Genomic DNA, 19,085 nt, shown 5'->3' on the forward strand with positions numbered 1-19,085 from the left:
ATGTCTGCCTTGGGAGTGAGACTCTTACCAAGTTACTTCTATTTCAGTTTGTGTCAACTGGTCGAGACACAGCATGTGTGAAGGCTCTGAGAGATATAGAACCTGGAGAAGAAATTTCTTGTTACTATGGAGATGGGTTTTTTGGAGAAAATAATGAGTTCTGCGAATGTTACACTTGTGAAAGGTAAAGGATCAGAATTCCCACTTCTGCTTCATGATGACTGTCATGATGGTTGTGGTGTTGACCCAGCCTGACCATCCACATCATTTGAGTGTAGAACTAACATATGTGCTCTGTGGCACAGCCACTAATGCAGTATGAGGAACAGAAGCAGACATGATAACACAATATAGAAGTGCTCAGGAGAAAATAGTAAGTGTGGTCTCTGAGGGTAGGCAAAGGAGAAACAGTGGTGATTATAGTAAGTTTCTACATAACTTGTACATACTACACTAGAGAAATTTTGGAAGATACAATCTGATGATAGGCCCTCAAAATATGATCTGAGTAAGCTGGGCAGTAGTAGCACACACCCTTAGTCCTAGCACTCAAGAGGTGGAGGCAGGTGGATCTCCGTGTGTTCATGTCCAGGCTGGTCTGTAGAGTGAGTTCCAGGACAGCCAGGGCTGTTATGCAGAGAAACACTGTCTTGAAAAACAAAAACAAAGATATGAGTAAAAAGAACTGTGATGTTAGCAGTGAAGATGTAGATAGCATTCTTTTCACAATAATAAATTGTTTGACTTTATTTTTAGAATTTACCAAAACTATTTTAAAGCTTACAAAATAGTATATCTGATGCCAGCCAAGAAAACAAAAAAAAAAAAAAAACCCTGAAGAACATTAGGGGAAGCCAGGCATGATTACTTATGCCTATAATCCCAATACTTGAGAGGCAGAGGCAGATGCCCTCGAGAAAGTTCAAGGTAAGCCTAGGCTACATAGCAAGGTCTTTCAAAAACAAACATGAAAGAAACCTAGTCCCTAACACCAAATAACAGTAAAAATAAAGGTTAGGGGAGTCCAGTTGATACAGAGCTGCACAGGAAACACTGGGAAGATCCCAGAGTTGTATTAGAGACTGGTGTGGTGGCACATGCCTGTAATCCCAGCACTCAGAAGGTGAGGCATGAAAATCAGAAGTTCTGGTCATTCTTGGTAGATAGAGTATATGCAACTGTCTTTAAAAAAAATAAAAGTAATAATTAGGAAAGTTGCATTAATAGATATTAAAGATTATATTATGAAGTGATTGTGATCAAACTTGATTTATTACTTATCAATAGACAATAGCCAACAGAGTTCTAAAACAAGAAAGTATGTATGACATCTTAGTGTACTTGAGAAGTGAGCACTGCCTATCCTGTGGGAAAATAAGCTAGACTCTAAAGTAAAGTTTAAAAACAATATAAAATGATTAGGAAAAATCTGCATAGGGGTGTGAGAGATGGTTCAAAGTTCAAGGCATGTACTACTCTTCACAGGACTCAAGTTTAGGTCCTAATACCTATGTTGGGCTATTTGTGTGGCCCAGGGGACCGGACTCTTCTTCTTTTGTCTTCTCAGGGTATGTGCATTCACATGCACACTCATAATTAAAAAGAATAAATCTTTCCCCAAAAAAGTACCTGAGTCAGCCAGGCATTGGTGGCCCACACCTTTAGTCCCAACACTTGGGAGGCAGAGGCAGGTGGATCTCTGAATTCAAGGCCACCCTGTTCTACTACACAGAGAAAAAAGTATGAGTCGGGCATGTTGACATACACTTTAATCCCAACACCCTAAGATAGAGGCAGGCAGATTTGGTGTGAGTTAGAGACCAATCTTGTCTATATAGAGAGTCTAGGACAGCCAGGGCTATATGGAGAGATCCTGTTCAGGGGAAAAAAAAAGTTTCTGCCTAGCCTTAGAGTTTTAAAGATTTTGAAAACATAAGTAGTAAATCCAAAAGTGTTTGAATGACCAGATTCAAATAAAAGGCAGATGAAGAGACATCTCAGTAGCTGAATACATACTGTTCTTTTTAATAGGACCCAAATTTCAGTGTCAGTCCCAGTGTCAGGCAGCTCACAACCCTCAGTAACTCCAGCTCCAAAGGATCTGATGCCACTAATGGCCTCAATAGGCACCTGTGTGCTGTGTGAGCATGTACATTTGAGTACATTTGAGCCAGCACTTGAAAACTCTCTCTTTCTCTTCTCTCTTCTCTCTCTCTCTCTCTCTCTCTCACACACACACACACACACACACACACACACACACAAACACACATTACCAGAGAACATTAAAAATGCTCATGCATGTTTTATGGAGATGTAAGCTTTCAAAGCATGTGTTCATTGGAGGCTTACTGTCAGAGGCAGACATGGTGCAAGAAAATTAAGTGCTAGGTAAAATGGGTTATGTAGTATTTTAGCTTTGCTTTCTTGAAAGGAAATGTAAATGAAGAATTGGCTATGTAGTATATTTACAGATGCAGGTCCACAGGCAGCCAATGAATGATTGAGACATTCATTGTAAGTATAGTTTTAAAAGTGGTTTTAGGGCACTGGAGAGATGGCTCAGCCATTAAGAGCCCTGACTTCTCTTCCAGAAACAAACCCTGGTTCAATTCCAGCACCCACATGGCAGCTACAGCTGCCTGTAATTCTAGTTCATAGGGACCTGACACCCATGGTAAAACACTAATGCACATAAAATAAAGTTTTATTTTGTTTTTTTTTTTTTAAATGTTTTAAATGGTTTTTGTGGATGCATGCTGGATCTCCCTGATAGCTCTAGAGCTGGCAGTTGTCTAACTGTGATTAAAGTCTCAGTTCATCTCAGCCCTTTACCCGATGTGGCCAAGTACCCTCAGCATCCAACTTTGTTTTAAGTATTCTGCTCCATTTGTTTGACCTTTGCTGTTTTCTCTTTCAGACGAGGAACTGGTGCTTTTAAATCCAGAGTAGGACTGCCTGCGCCTGCTCCTGTTATCAATAGCAAATACGGACTCAGAGAAACAGATAAACGCTTAAATAGGCTTAAAAAGTTAGGTGACAGCAGCAAAAATTCAGACAGTCAGTCTGTCAGCTCCAATACTGACGCAGACACCACTCAGGAAAAAGACAATGCAAGTAAGTAAGGGAGCTTGCCGTAAGATGCTGGTTACATTCTTCAATGCTTACTAAAGTATGCTTCAAGCTTTGAAGCTCTAAACATTAATGGAAACTGGGACACGAGGCTTCAGCTGCATTGCAAGGTGCTAGAAATGCATTGAGTCCATAGCAGTTTGGGTCCACTCCAAATTCAGGGCCAACCTCTATGTATTTTTGAATACTTGGTATTTGGATATTGAAGTATTCAGCATATTTTCCAGGACCATTATGTTGAGAAAAAATATTTTAAGTCATTAGTGATGCTGTAATGGTGCTTTAGGCCCTTCGAGAGCTTAGCTAGTTAATCAGGCTGTCCATCTCCAGCCAGTCTAGGAATAGGATGGACTCAGAGTTCATTATGCTTCCAGACTTCCATCTTTTTACTATGTGCTTAGCATTTTTTTTAAGTGAATCAACCTGATTCACTATGCTGAGATGTGTGCCAGAGGAGTATTTGGATGTGGCTCTCTTATGTGGTATGTGATTACCACTACAGAAGGTAGCAAGCCAGATGAAAGGGGGAAGGAAGCAAGCTGTGAGATGCCAGTTTTATGTTGGTAGAATGTCTAATAGAAATGGGGGTGGTGATGAATAAACAAAAAGCAAAGGAAAAGAAGAAATGCCAAAGGCAGCACAGCAGTTGTAGAGCTTGAAGTGTGGGACATTTGTGGCTGCTATCCTTCGTCTGGGTAACACTAGTGTTCTCTAGATGCCGCTACAATGGTGGGTTCTCCTGTCTGACTTGCCTGGACCAGAGTCATCTGTGGGAAAGGTTTGCCCTGGTTGCCCACAGAGTACCTATCCCAGCACTCTAGTGTCAGTGACTCTGAGCACTTAGGAGTCCCCTCAGGAGGCACTGGTTGTTCCAGGATCTTCTGCATGCCTTCAGACATTTTCACCCATCCACAGGTCTCCCTTCCTTACAGAAAATTTTGAAGAAAGGTGTCTCCATGATGGCAAATGCCACTGCGTCGATATCTGAATCTACTTGCTACTTGAAGTCCAAGGCCAGGTGTAACCTCTAGTATAAAAGCAATAGTGTAGCTCAGTTCACACTTCTTAGCTGAGACCCAAAGTGAACAAAGAGGTGTTAGTCTCTCATTCACTGTTGACTGTTGGTTCTATTAATAAAGGCAGTGTAATGAACTTTGTTTTCTTGAGTCTGGTTCCTTAAGACACTGGAGGCTTGTGAAGCCCATTTCATAAATACCTACATGAAAACACTGAAGTTTCCATGTGCTGCCATCTAGACAGCCACAAAGCTGCCCTCAGAGAATGGCTCTGATGAATGAGAGCATTCCTGTGTTTTTGTGGAATAACTTGATCATTAGAAGATACATTGTAAACTTAGTACTTAGCTTGAATACTTAAGCTGTTAAGTATTTAAATACACATACTTTCCAGAGGTGTTATGTGTGATAGTACATTACAACATGGGAAATATTTATTACTAAATACGGTAGTTTTTGGAGAAGTACCAAGATGTGGGTGGTTCTGGACCCTCCTTGGGAGCTTATGCCTCAGATGCAAGACAAGTGCAAAATCACTGCAAAGCTGACTTAGACCCGGTTTTTCTCAAGGGCAGAGAGAATGTATAGCACCTTTGAGCTGTAGTTTCAGCATCTTAGAATAGAAAGGTCCCCTTGCTAGTGGCTGCTTGTGTTGGGTGCTTGGTTGATTCAGAATGCCTTTTTGAAACATGAATGTTAGAGTAAGCTAGAGCTTACTGTCAATGATCTGGAGATGTAGCCCAGGATTTAGAAGGAGCCAAAGCTTGGGTGTTACTTTGTCACTCTCATGTCTGGCTATAAAGATTGTGCCACAGTGCCTCAGCGTTTTGGTGACATCTAGAAATGTATAGGTCAGCCACAATGTGTCCTTTTACCCTCTCTGCAACCATTGTGCATTAAGTCATATTCACATAAAGATTTCTTTATTTCTTACATTTAGCTGTTTTATTTGTGTGTGTGCGTGCGTGTGTGTATGTGTATTTTTTTCTTTTTTAACTTTTACTTTGTTTTTCCTGGAGAGTGGGAGGTGGAGGTTAGAGGAGAAGTCAGTACTCTCCTTCCAGTATGTTGGTCCCAGGAATAGAACTCAGGTTATCAGGCTTGCCTGTAAGTGTTCACCTATTATGTGTTTTTTTTTGTTTGTTTGTTTGTTTTTTGTTTTTTGTTTTTTTGTTTTTTGTTTTTAAAAACAAGGTCTTGCTCAGTAATACAAACCATACACTCGGTTCCTCCTGCCTCACCCTCCAAGGGTTAGGATTTACAGATTTTGGCCCTCTCTTGCCTTCCTCCGTGTTTTCTTGAAGGCTGTACTTTCTGGTGTTTGTGCTTCATCTTTACCCTGTGAAAAAGGAAGTGAGATGAAACAGGCTGAGAAAAGCTATCAAGCATCAGAACGTTCTCCAGGCCTTCAGGCCAGACACTGCTTTTGTCCTGCCTGCTTCTCTTTCCCCTGCCTTCACTTACAATTTGGCAGCTAGTAGAGGTCCTGCTTTAACAAGGAAAGGCAACATTGCTACCTAGGCGTGAGGAAAATGTTCTTCCTCCACACAAGGCCTGAGAGATGATGTCCCAAGAGCTTCAACTTGGCTTTCTGCTTTAGCACCCAGGAATGGAGTCAACAAGAAATCCCATACCCAAAGTGAGTCCTCCAGTCTGAGTTCCAATGCCCTTTGGAGGGCCCTGGATTTCCAGGCCTCGGTGCCTCACTATCTCCTACAGTTAGTGATAAGTTATGTGATCCATGAAGACTGAAGTGGCACACAAAGCTGTGCATTATAAGCCAAAGCAGAACCCAGCAGACATGACCAGTAGAATGAGGTTATGTGGACTAAAGGATTGAGCACCTGGCTGAGCATGAAGGCAGCACTGCCCCTTCTCTTTGACACTGCCACCTCTAATTGATTCATACTCTTGCCAGGCCTGCCTTTATATTCCCTTCCCATCACTCCTTCCATTTGGCCTTTACCAGTCAGTCATGTCAGGCAAAGGTTCCTGTGTCTGGTAAACAGACTTTTTACTAAGGGTTTTATGGATTCTAACCTAGACATAGCCCTTGTACAAACTTGATTCCCATGCATTTCCAGCCTATCTTGAGAGCTCAAGACAGCACTGGTGTTCTTTTGTCATGCTTCTTTATGGTGCATACTAGGTGGTTTAAATGACACCTTGTAGCCATAACAGGCAGTGACCATACAGGGTCCCCTGAGCTGTGACCGAAGCCATACTACAGGTAGCATAACAGTGACTAGGAACTCAGTATCTGGAGCTACAACCAAGCTCAAGTCCTATTTCCCAGCAGATGGAGTTTTGGGATCCACTTGCCCATGAGAGCTTGGTTCCTTCATAGGTGTGGTTAGAGCCACTTTAGGTCATCATATGACTTGTGCACAATGTCTAGCCTGTAGCAGTCAGGAGGAATGTACATCCCACCAAGGTTAACATCCTGGTTATACATTTGAGGTTTATTGATCATTACAAAAGGGAGAGTGGCTTCAGTAAGGGCAGTGGCACGCCTGCCTCTGTGAATATCTGGACCCTGAGTTTCAATACACTTTGAAGTGGTTGACTCAGTTTGTCATTGTGGCTGCCAGCTTCCTCTAGCATTACTATCACTGAATTCCTCCCGCCCCCCCAATACATACAAGTATGCATAGTGACTGGCCCCTGGTACTCTAGAAGAGACTCAATCATATTTCTGTGCTCACTTCTCTCAATGAGCTTACGTTTTCACTGGACTTTGGATAAGATGGTACTTTTCAAACAGTGAGAGCCACATAAGGGTAGTACCTACTGAAATAAAAGGACTAAGTACAGAGAGAGAGACTTGGGTGTCAAGAGAGTCCAGTCAGAAGACATTCCCTAATGGATGAACTGGCCACAGCAGAGGGCCTTACATGCACATGCCACAGTGGAGGGCTTTGGTCAGAAAGCCTGTTGCTTCTGCAGATGGAGAAAATATGAGATGTGACTTAGCTGAAGATTTCAGGCCTTACTCACAGGGTGTGGGGTTAGTGAAAGGGTTATGTTTCAGAGTGACATGAAATGATAGGACAAATCATTCTGGCTTTAGAGGAATAAGACAGGGAAAGTGCCATGCATGGTCCAGACAGGAGGTAGTAGCTTGTGGAACAGAAGCAGGGATTCCAGGGGCAATGCAGGGGTAGATGCTCCAGGACAAGCAGGTGACTGTAGGAAGCAAGTAAGGTAGAAGAGTCAAGGGTAGTCACCTTCCTGCTTGGGCAGTGGGCAAATGGTAGGCATCTACTCACAAGATGGAAAGTTGAGGGGAAAACTGCCAGAGCTCTAAGGGACAGTGCGGGTCTGCTGGCTCCAAAACAACTAACTAAAGCCAATTGTTAGCAATCTGGATCTGTGGTTCAGACAAGAGGGGCCAGAGGCTTGGGAACTGCCAAGTGGTGGTAACTGGGCAGGTGATACCTGTCACTTGGAAAATTATGTTCAGGGGGCTTGAGCTGGCAGATTTTCTAAGAATGGCAGGTGGGCTGCCAGGGCCAAGGGAATACTGGGAGCATGTGTTCTTAGCCCAAGGGAGATGAAAATGGTTACTGTAGTCCAGTCCCTAGAAATGAAAAAAGGAAAGGACGACTGGAGAGTGTATACTGCGTTTATTGCTATGGTTCACCTAACAAAGGCTGCTCCACTGGAGGGACAGAGCCCAGGCTACAGAGGGGTGTTGACAAGAGCCATGGATCCAGTGTCCCGGTTGATTGCATTTCCAGAACAGGAATGAGATGGAAAAGGGAAAACAAAGCTAGAGACTGCAAAGCCTGATCATAGTTCTGGAAGAAACCATATTTGAGAAAGGCAGTCCCTTGGGTTGTGCCTGGAAACAGCCAGAACATTAATGTGTTTATATGGCTTGTCAGCGCCAAATATCCTGTCTTTATACACACACACACACACACACACACACACACACAGGGTGGTGTGGGGGAAGGAAGGCACACAAGTGTGTGCAGTTCTAGGACTCTTTGGTCTGTAAGTCACTTAGCCCTCAGCCTTGAGTGGAGTGCCATCCAGACTTCACTATACTGCTCTAGAAATAAGTCATATATATCCTTGGCAGCAACCCAAACAGATAGGTGGATACTGGTCAGCAACTACCATTGCTGGTTTGGCTACCATATAGCTGCTGGCAAGCCAGTCCCTAAAGTATAGGCTTCTGCTCCTGGTTCTTTATCATTTCAGAATGCTAGTTACAGTTCTTGTATCTTTCAGTTGTTTCGAAGTATTGCTAGCTCCTTGCTTAGCTGTGTGGGAAGAAGGAATAGGCTGCCCCAACCATCTGCTGGGTAGGCCCCATGCTTAAGCCTTTTACCCTGGTCTTTTGTAAGTGAGCTGATCACTTGGTCACCACAGCTTCTCTGCTGACTAGTTTTAATAAAGGAAGATTTGTTTGTTTGCTTTTTAACTGTGAAACTGAGAGAAGTAACTAATTAAAAACTGTAAAATTTTGTGATAGTCTAGAATGTAAATGTGGAGAGAAAAATTAAGGCAGCAGGGCAAGGATAGACTTTGCTCTACAGCCTCCCAAGAGACACTAAGCTGTCACCAAAGGTTGTATGCTTTTCTATTTTGGAGGGGGAAAGTTAGATCTGTTGTTCTGAGTTGCTTGTTGTCATCAGGGATGCACTGCAGCTCTTGAGCTAACAGCTACCTGCTGTAGCCTCCCATCCTCACGGATGAGGGGAACAAACAGCATGACAGTGTTTCCATACTAATGCATGAGTATTGGAGAGCACAACTTATGGTTCTTAGAACCTGTTCTGTTTAAATCCATTGGAAAAAATGTGTTTCTAGAGTCCAGTGGTTAATGTATCTCATCTCAGTTTCTGTCCTGGCTAAGTCATGTACTTTGGGTAAATTGAACTGGTGACTAAAAGTTCAGTAGACAAGCTGGGTATTGGATCACACACCTATCACCTTAGCACTTGAGAGATAGAGGCAGGGAGTTTGCTGAGAGTTTAGGGCCAACCTGGTCTATCCAGTTCTAGGACAACCAAGATGTACATATGATATACACAGACATATGCACACATATACACACATATAGCAAATGAAGGTAAAACCTGCAGTTTTTATTTACCTTGCTTCAAATCTTTTATGTAAGAGAACTGCTCAGTCTAGACCAGTAAGCCCTGATATGAGAGATTCCCATGAAGAAGCAGCCTGGGCCTTGCCATGCTGGGGCCCTTGAACCCTAACAGACAGGCAATGTAGGGAGGCTTTGCTGGCAAGAATGCCTGAGGACTGCCTTGCACTCTTGTGTATCGGCAGTTTGTGGTTGATGGTCTGCTTTGGGGATTGTTTATTACAGTACCAAGCTGGTTTCATTTTCCTTTTGTTTTGTCTTCTAAATTTCACAGCTTCTAACCGAAAATCTTCAGTTGGTGTAAAAAAGAGCAGCAAGAGCAGAACACTGACCAGGCAATCCATGCCAAGAGTCCCAGCTGTTTCTAACTCTACCTCACCTAAGCTAACGCACATGAACAATTCCAGGGTACCAAAGAAACTAAGAAAGCCGGCAAAGCCTTTACTTTCCAAGATCAAACTGAGGAATCACTGCAAGCGGCTGGACCAGAAGAGCACATCACGGAAGCTCGAGATGGGAAACTTAGTGCTTAAGGAGCCTAAAGTTGTACTATATAAAAATTTGCCAATTAAGAAGGAGAAGGAGCCAGAGGGACCAGTCCATGCTGCAGTGGGGAGTGGGTGCTTGACTAGACATGCTGCAAGAGAACACAGGCAGAACCCTGGGAGAGGTGCTTACTCGCAGGGTGACAGTTTGCCCTGCACCTACACAACCCGGCGCTCATTAAGGACAAGGACAGGTCTGAAGGAAACCACTGATATCAAGCTTGAACCAAGTCCCTTAGATGGCTATAAAAATGGCATTCTGGAACCTTGCCCAGACAGTGGCCAGCACCCAACCCCAGAGGTGTTGGAAGATCTGGTTCCGGAGACTGGACATAGGGAGGAAGCTTCCCAGGAATGTCCCAAGAGTGATCCCTGCCCATCAAGAAAGAAATTTCGACAAGGGAAACCCATGAAACACTTAGCAAAGGCAGAGGACTGTAGTCTGGAGCATGGCTTCCCTGGGAAAGATGAGCTGCCAGATTTGCCAGTTCCCCATCCTGACCAGGGTGAGCCCAGTGGCACAGTCGGGATGCCTATGAGCTACACAGACTCTGCTCCCTCACCTGTTAGCTGTTCCATTGTCACACCTGACAGCTTCACAACAAAAGACAGTTTCAGAACTGCACAAAGTAAAAAGAAGCGTCGGGTCACCAGGTACGATGCACAGCTGATACTGGAGAACAGCTCTGGGATCCCCAAACTGACGCTTCGCAGGCGGCATGACAGCAGCAGCAAGACAAATGACCATGAGAATGATGGTATGAACTCCTCAAAAATCAGCATCAAGCTCAGCAAAGACCACGAAAGTGACAGCAACCTCTATGTCGCAAAGCTCAGTAATGGGGTTAGCTCGGGGCCAGGTGGCAGCTCTACCAAGCTCAAGATCCAGCTCAAGCGGGATGAGGATAGCAGGGGGCCATATGCAGAGGGGCTTCACGAGAATGGAGTGTGCTGCAGTGATCCCCTCTCCTTGCTGGAGTCCCAGATGGAGGTGGACGACTATAGTCAGTACGAGGAGGACAGCACGGATGACTCATCATCTTCTGAGGGAGAAGAGGAGGAGGAGGACTGTGAGGACGACTTTGATGATGACTTCATCCCTCTTCCTCCCGCAAAGCGGCTGAGGCTAATTGTTGGTAAAGACTCCATAGATATCGACATTTCTTCAAGGAGAAGAGAAGATCAGTCTCTAAGGCTGAACGCATGAGCTCTCACTCTTCAGTTGTCCTGGGAAACTAAAAAATAAAAATCCCAGCCACAGCTTCTCAGCACAGCACTTCTGTGGTCTCTTCACCTGTAGGCATAATACTGTAGAAAGTGTACAGCATCCCGACTCCTAAGTCTGATTGTGCAAATTTTTATGTACTTTTTAAATAGCCTTCTTATGTGCAATTCCGAGTTAGAGGGAAAGCCCTGTTGTAAGATAGAGGCTCCAGCAAACTATCCAGTGACAGCAGCTCTCCACACAGGACCTTCAGACACTAATATGGTTACACCATGTTGTCACTTACCTGTAAGAGCAAGCGCCAGCCCTCTTCCATAGATGACTAAACTGTAGTTAGGCTGGAGCGGAGCAGCCTCGTGGTAAGGGTTTCCAGCATTCGCTTGTATCACCAGCAACGACCTCTGGCTTTGGGTTTATTTGCTAGATGTTCCCCTTTGGAGTTGTGTCGGTTTCACACTGTTTACCGGCCCAGGTGTCCTGTCCGTGGCCTTCGTTACCATAGAGACCATTGGCTGGAAGTCAGGTTGATTTCTTTGAAGAAAAAAAATTAAATTAAAATGCAGTCTTCTGCGTGACAGCTCATTTTCAGTACATTATATGTACCAGGCTGGTGGTGTGCAGGATGAGTTTTCAAAGCAGCTTATTTATTGCTTGTCATGTAAATTAAAGACCGTGTATTTAACACTTTCCAATCCTTTTAGATAAAATTGTTCTTTGCAAGAATGATTGGTGCTTATTTTTTCAAACCTTTGCTGTGAACAGCGTGGCAACAGCAAGCATCATTTGTCTGATGAACTCCAGCTATCTTAATTTGGGTCTTCAAGTTTCTGTTGCACTTGTAAAATGCTACAAGGAATATTAAAGAAATCTATTCACTTTAACTTATAATAGTTTATGAAATAAAAACATGAGTCACAGCTTTTGTTCTGTGGTAACCTATACAAACATTTGTCTTTGGGATTCAATGTAAAGAGCTGAAAATGATGTATATGTTGTAAATATTTGTGTGTTGTGAGAAATTTTTGTCATAAGAAATTAAAAGAACTTACCAGGAAGGTTTTTAAGTTTAGAAATATTCATGCCAATAAAATAGGAAATTATAAATATATAGTGTAAGCACTGCATCAGTGGATGTTCTTGGCTTATGTTAGTTTATTATGAAAGTATCAGATTTTTTTTTGATTATATTATCAGTCATACAAAAAGAGGAGTCAGATTTAATTTGTTTTTGAAGCACTTTGATAAGAGAAATTAATTTTAAGTAACTTAATGAGCAATTTTTGCTTACTGCTTTATGTTCAATACCAGGCTTGTTTGTTTCTCTGGATTATTTTACAAAAATCAAAGAATTTGAGAATATCAGTTTGTAGCAGGTGTTTGACACCAGTGGGTCTGTTTATTTACTGGGAAATGTGTAGGTGTCCTTTCAGATATACAGTGTTCCTAAACGACACAAGCCAATGGACTCGGTGTTCCAGAGTGTCAGAGGGGACCTGCAGGGAGTAAAAGGTCCAACAAAGCATCTCAGTGCTTCCCTGTTGCTGATGATACCTACTAGTGTTCAGCTTGGGGACACTTAGATCCTTAAAATTGTTGCCAATGGGTTCCAGTTAGATGTTAGTGAAACTCATGAGTGTTTCTAGATGTCTTTGCTTCTGTGCACAATAGAATCCCTGCTGTGGTCCTTGCAGTCTGTCCTCATTGCCATGCAGTCTAACCCTGGAGTGTCTGTCTCATTTTTAGAAGCAAGAGGGAGACTGTGCCTGCATACACACACAATCTTTTGCTATAAGCCTTGAAGTAGGGCAGCCCTATGTCTCAGGACCTCCTATCTCAAGGCACCCAGAGCACCATTGTGCTCCCAGTCCTCATGGAATCCCTATGCATAAGTGCGAGCCCTGAGCTGAAGGTGGGTTCAGGAGCCTGCATAGGACAGCAGGTCACCCTCATCCCATGTTCACTGGGGCTGTTTGCAGAGGCTCGGAGACTAAATCCTCCCACTTCTTTGAAATGCAACAATATTCAGGAATTTCAGTCTTAAGGAAAAAGTAACAAAATAACACATTTCCCATTTTCTCCATTTTTAAGCTTAATTTTAGTAACTTATTTATGATGTTTATTTTAGTTTTGTTGTGGCCTCGTCTTTGGAGGCTGACCTTCCCATGGGTCTAAGAGCAGTGACATTGTGAGGAGTTGCTGCCTCTCAGGAGTTGTATGCACAAGCATTCAGCAGCGCTGCTGATGCCTTCTAGGGAACCTTATTTCCGTTTCTCAAGGCAGGGGCCTCGGACTGTTCTCGATCTGCTGTAGAACTTCACTGTGGGGGTGCCAGAACCCACACTCTTGACCAGTCTGGAAGAGGTTACACTCAATAAAACTCTTAGCTTGAGCTTATGCAATGATTGGTAAAGTTTTTGGCAATTGTAAGAATTAGGAAATGATCCTAGAAATATATGTAAAGTATTCAATTTTCAATCATTTTTCAAATTACTGTTTTAAATTGTTTTGCTGAGTTGTAATACTTTTGAGATACAATGTATTCCTTGTACTGAAAGAATGAAAAAGGACTTTTTCAGCATTTGAGGTAAGTTCTTTAACGTTTCATTAAAAACATTTTTTACAAATATTTTGTACATGCACTTGCAGTATTGAGGTTAATCATTTTAATAAATTCGGAAATGAAAATGATCTGGTCATGTTCACTGTATCTTGAGAAGAAAAGTCAGTCTTCCACCAGACAGTTACAGGAAGCAGCTTATGAGTTGGAGTGAGCCATAACTCCCATGGCCAGCAGAGGTGGCCCACGCCTTTAATCCCAGCAAGGGGGAGGCAGAGTCAGGCAGATCTCTGAGATCGAGGCCAGCCAGGTCTACAAAGTGAGTTCCAGGGCAGCCAGGACTGTTACACAGAGAAACCCTCTGGTGGCCATGAATGCACAGTGACTCACTCCCTCAGAAGGGAGGGCAGTGTGTCCTCTCCACAGAAAGGTTGCTTTCAGCATCCCAGACCCATGAGGACTTTGCCCTCAGCATAAAACGGGAGGCCTTTCACAGTCCAGCTAGCTTATACCAAGCTGCCTGGAAACCTTGTGACTCCCTCCTCAACTTTATGTCACCAGTGTGCGTCCCGTTGCCAGGCTCTGGTACTTTTGCAGCCCCTCCAAGGAGGCAAATAAGTTTTTGGCATACATGAGAAGGCTCCAGCCTCTTTCCCTAGTGTCCCACGGCATGTGGGTTTTGGCCAGAAATAGATCCCAAATAATGGAGTTCAAAAGGACAGATACATAAATGACCACCCCTCTACCCATCTCTGCCACACTCATCCTCCCAGATCATTGAGCTTATACATAATCCAATCTGCCAATCTGAAGATAAGTTAGGAGATGGCTTTCAACACACTATAAGATAGTCACTCTGTATCACCAGATCTTTGAGTTTCCTGCTCAGGTTCAGCCATGGTAGGTGGGGGTGTCCCACTGTAGCCATGTTTTGCTGGGCCTCATAGGCAGGTGCCCCAGTCTGAGACCTGAACAGGCGTGCCCTTCACGGCAGGAGTACAGCATCCTTTTAAGAGTGTTGAGCATCTGTTAGGCACCTGAAGTTGGAGAGGTAGGATCTAAGTTAAAATGAAGAGTCTCCTGAGGGGACACAGCCCCCACCTCCCACACAGGGAGTGCTGCATCCAAGGCCTTTTGGCCTCTGACCTTATAATAGCAGCTGGGGTTCCCTTTAGGAGGGAGTGGAGAAACTGAGCTGGGGAGATAACTACTTTTCTTAAAGGACAAGCAAGCTTAACCCATGGCAGGAGGCTTCCACAGAGCTAAGAAGAGCTGGGAAGAGAGAAGTTACTCAGAGCTGAAGAAGAATGGACAAGTTAGGAATTATCTTCCTGGCTTGCAGACTCAATGATTCCACTGGGCTGGAGAGATAGCTCAGTTGTTACCAGCACTTGTTCTTAGCAGAGGCCTTCTAGGTGGTTCACAACCTTCAGTAACTCCAGCTTCAGGGGATCCAATGCCCTCCTTTGGCCTCCATAGACACCAGGCATATACATGTGGTGCGCATACATACATGTAAGCAAAACACCAAAATAGAATAAATAAATATTTGTATTTAAAAAAAAAAAAAAAAGCTGGGTGTGCTGGCATATACCTTTAATTCCAGCACTTAGAAGTGGAGGCAGGCAGATCTCTGAGCTCAATTCCAGCCTGATCTATGTAGGGAATTCCAGGCCAGCCAGGGCTACATTGGCAACCTCAAGAGCACTGCTATAAGCAATAGGCAAAGGCATCTGAAGGTTAGGTGAGGGTCTGAGGTTTGGGGAGATGTGAAATGGACAGTGGGAATGGGAGCTAGCTATAGATTCTTAATATAATTCCTTAAAAATGTTCTCGTAATTTTGTAGTTCCGGTCAGCATCTGGAGACACCTGTGGTGTCCCAGCTGGTAGCAGCACTGATGAGTGATTCTAAGACCATCAGGAACCTCAGGAGAGAGAGGGGTCAGAAGACAGAGTTTAGGGTGTCAAAAAAGTTGAACCAGGCACAATAGTGCATATCTGTGATCCTAGCACTTGGGAGGTAGAGGCAGAAGGATCAGGAGTTCAAGGCCAGATAGACTACATGAATCCTTGCTTCAGGAAGAGGTGAGAGGCTAGAGACAGAGTTGTAGAACACAGAATCAGACATGCAGGCAGGATAAGAAAGAGGAGTCAGGAGCTGAGTGGGCCATCTACAAACCACCAAGCTCTCTCTGGACAAGCAACTGGTGAGCACAGGCAAGGGGTGGGCCAGAGGCACGCCAGGAGCCTTGAGGGTGGGGGTTTGCATTTTCTGATGGTGACAAAAGCTCCAGTGAAGCCTGGGGTGAGAAAAGGTTGATGGCAATTAGGTGGTCACAGTTGTGAGGAGCTGGACATTGGTCTGTTGCACAGGTGGCCTTCATCGAGTCTCCTAGGCACTTGCAGTTTGTGCCAGGTGAGGATGAAGATCCCAGGAAGCAGCCAGCAAGTGGAGGGCGTCAAGCCAGATGATCCAAAGCACAGGCTCTATCCCAGCCACACCTGGAAAGCCCATGACTCCACCAGAGCACTTCTGGAAGTCTCTGCTAAAAATTTTCCTGGGCAGGATAAGGACCATTGCTAATCGTGAAGTGATAGACAATGCTCAAAAAATACACATCACTAGTAATCAGAAAAATGCAGCTAAAACACCCTTGAGGAGTTGCAGAGTTGGTGCTCTTTGCAAAAGACCAGGGTTCAGCTCCCAGCACCCACCTGACAGTTCACAACCATCTGTAATTCCAATTCCAGGGGATGTAACAGTCTTTTGACCTCTGAGGGCATGAACACATACATGCAGGTAAAGTATTCACATACATAATACTATTTTTAAAAAATTTTCATACTTTGAAATTCCATCTCACCCCAGTAAGAGTACACAGCATCAAGAAAACAAACACTGGGGGTTGTGGGGGGAAGGAGACCTTTACTCACCATCAGTGGGAGTATAAACTGATTTAGGCCAGTGAGATGGCTCCACAGTAAAGACACTTGACACTACTAAACCTGGTGCATACAGTTCCATCCCCAGGATTTATTCAGTGGAAGGAAAGAACCAACTACCATAAGTTGTCCTCTGACCTCCACACTGCCTGTAAAAGGCAGGTGGTGGTGGCACATGTCTTTAATCCCAGCACTGGGGAGGCAGAGGCAGGCAGTTCTTTGAGTTCAAGGCCAGCCTGGTCTACAAAGCGAGTTCTAGGAGGACCTGAGCAACACAGAGAAACCCTGTTTTGCAAAACAAAACAAGAAGTAATAAAATATCTTTAAAAAACAAAACAACTAGAACTGCCATGGTCATATGACCTAGCTAAACCATCTGGCCATATGCCCAGAGGACTCTGTGTCTTACTACTGAGATACCTGCTCCCCATCTCACTGCACTCTAGTCACATTAGCAAGAAATGAAATCAACATAGATGTCCATCACCTGAGGAATGAACAGTGAAAACATGGGCCATAGACACATGCTGTTTTATTCCTCCATAAAGACAAAGACACATGACATTTTTCAAGAAGATAGATAACTAGGAAATATTAGACTAAGCCACGTAGTCAAGGTTCAGAAAGACAAATGCCATAAATTCTCTCTCATAGGCAGATTCTAACCTCAAACTGTTAAATATGTGTGTATGGGGGGGGGGATAAGCATGAGGAAAGACCAGGAAACTGGAAAGGGGCCCATGAGACTGAAAGTAACAGTTTTTAAGCAGACTTGGGGAAGATAATGTAACAAAGTAGAAATGAGACACACAAGTATAAGGAACAGTTTAGCAGCTTGGGCCTCCACTTGGTATAGGTTGTGTACATACCTATTCTACTTCTAGCAATGCAACTTGGCAGCCTCTTTTTTTTTTTTTTTTTTTTTTTTTTTTTTTTTGAGACAAGGTTTATTCTGTGTAGCCTTGGCAGTCCTGGAACTCGCTCTGTAGAATAGGCTGGCCTCAAACTCAAAAATCCCCTGCTTCTGCCTCCCAAGTGCTGGGATCAAAGGTGTGCACCACCATCACCTGGCTAGTTTTTATTTAAACATACTCTATATATATCCAGGTAGAATAGAAGGACCAATCTAGCCCAAACTGGTTTGGGATATGCATGCAAATAAGGCAAATTATATCTAAGTGGATTTTTAAGGACAGCGCCTTATTCATCAAGTTATGCCTATGCATAATTAGGTGTGCATATACTGAAAATCAGGTATATTATGGGAAGCAATGTGCAGTAAGCAAAAATCTACATGGTAGAAGTCTGTCAATCAAAATGAGGAACCACCAAAATTATGTGTTTAGCCTATAAAAGGAAGTCCCTAAAAATAACTGGGATCCTTGAGTGTCTTCACTCACATAGCTACTGTTACTTAACAGTAGGCTCTGCCCTCTTCTGTTGCTTTCCTTAAATTGTTTCCTTACTACTTTGCAAACAGTGCAGGCTTTTATTTTCTTCTGTCTCCACTTTTCATATGTATAAGCCTGAGGCTGATGTCAAGAATTATCCCTCATTGCTCTCCTGCCTTAGCCACTTAGGGTCTCTCAGTCAGACCCAGAACTCAGGGATATAACTAGTATTGCTAGCTGGCTTACTCTGGTGTTGTGTGTTATCATTCCTGAGAAGCCATGAGTAAAATGTCTACTCACCCCAGATAGTGAAATAACAACAGACCAAAGTAAGGATACAACCAAAGTCCACTTTGTTAAACCAGTGGCTTTATTGGGGTTACTCACAGTAGTATGGGTTAAGGGTTACTTACAGGAGCAGCAATGACTCAAAGACGGTACTCCAACCGTGGGTGACAGTTCATCAAGGCTGGAAACCTTCAGCTCATTGCACAGCCTGCAGGCAGCTCAACAAGTTGGAGAGCATCCATTTCAAGTGGCTAAGTAGTCAGTGTCTCTTCCAGGCAGCTAGGCTAGTCTGAGAGTGTCTCTTGGCAGCCCTTACTGCTTGGGAGGTACCCAGGAGATCTGGTCAGTTTCAGGAACTTCCTGAAGTTGGTTGGAGTTTGTTGCTGTTTTGGGACACGGTCTCACTATGCAGCCTTGGCTAGACCAGGCTAGCCTTGAACTCACAGAGATCTGCCTGTCTCTGCCTCTGGAGTGCTGAGATTAAAGATGTGCACCACCATGCCAGGCTTCCTGAAGCTTTTGAGATGTTTGCTTCTTGTGCTTAAGGGCCCTTGTTAAAGGCTGGAATGCTCTACTTCCCTTCAGAACAAACTTTCAGAAGGTTATGAAGGGTTTTGATGAACTCTCCCATATGAAAGGTTTTATCTCTGAGGCAATCTCTACACAATGTCAGGGGTTCTCTGTCCTCACCTTCTGCAGCTGGAATCTCAGAGAAGCCTCCAAGACCACCAGGCATTATATAGGTTTCTGGGCTCCTCAAGTGGCAAGTGTAACCGATGAGCCATCTCCCCAGATCCTTATTCCAGTCTCTAATAAGAGGTCAAGAACCTAGAGTTATCCTGCCCAGACCTCGACCACCCATAATAAAGGAAAA

The 19,085-nt window shown here is 43.8% G+C and overlaps 1 protein-coding gene across 5 annotated transcripts in view; it reads left to right on the top strand.

Annotated features, from left to right (window-relative positions):
- The window catches only part of Kmt5b (lysine methyltransferase 5B), a 45,007-nt gene extending 31,288 nt beyond the window's left edge, over window positions 1-13,719 (top strand). For all 5 annotated transcript variants that reach the window (XM_051193518.1, XM_051193521.1, XM_051193519.1 and 2 more), the window contains 3 exons: window positions 48-184; window positions 2,921-3,117; window positions 9,536-13,719. In XM_051193518.1, coding sequence (XP_051049475.1) covers window positions 48-184; window positions 2,921-3,117; window positions 9,536-11,013 — 1,812 coding nt within the window. In that variant the 3' untranslated portion in view covers window positions 11,014-13,719. The remainder of the gene's footprint in view (window positions 1-47; window positions 185-2,920; window positions 3,118-9,535) is intronic.
- The last annotated feature ends 5,366 nt before the right edge of the window (window positions 13,720-19,085 follow it).

Source organism: Phodopus roborovskii, unplaced genomic scaffold, assembly GCF_943737965.1.
Source record: "Phodopus roborovskii unplaced genomic scaffold, PHOROB, whole genome shotgun sequence".
Taxonomy (NCBI): domain Eukaryota; kingdom Metazoa; phylum Chordata; class Mammalia; order Rodentia; family Cricetidae; genus Phodopus; species Phodopus roborovskii.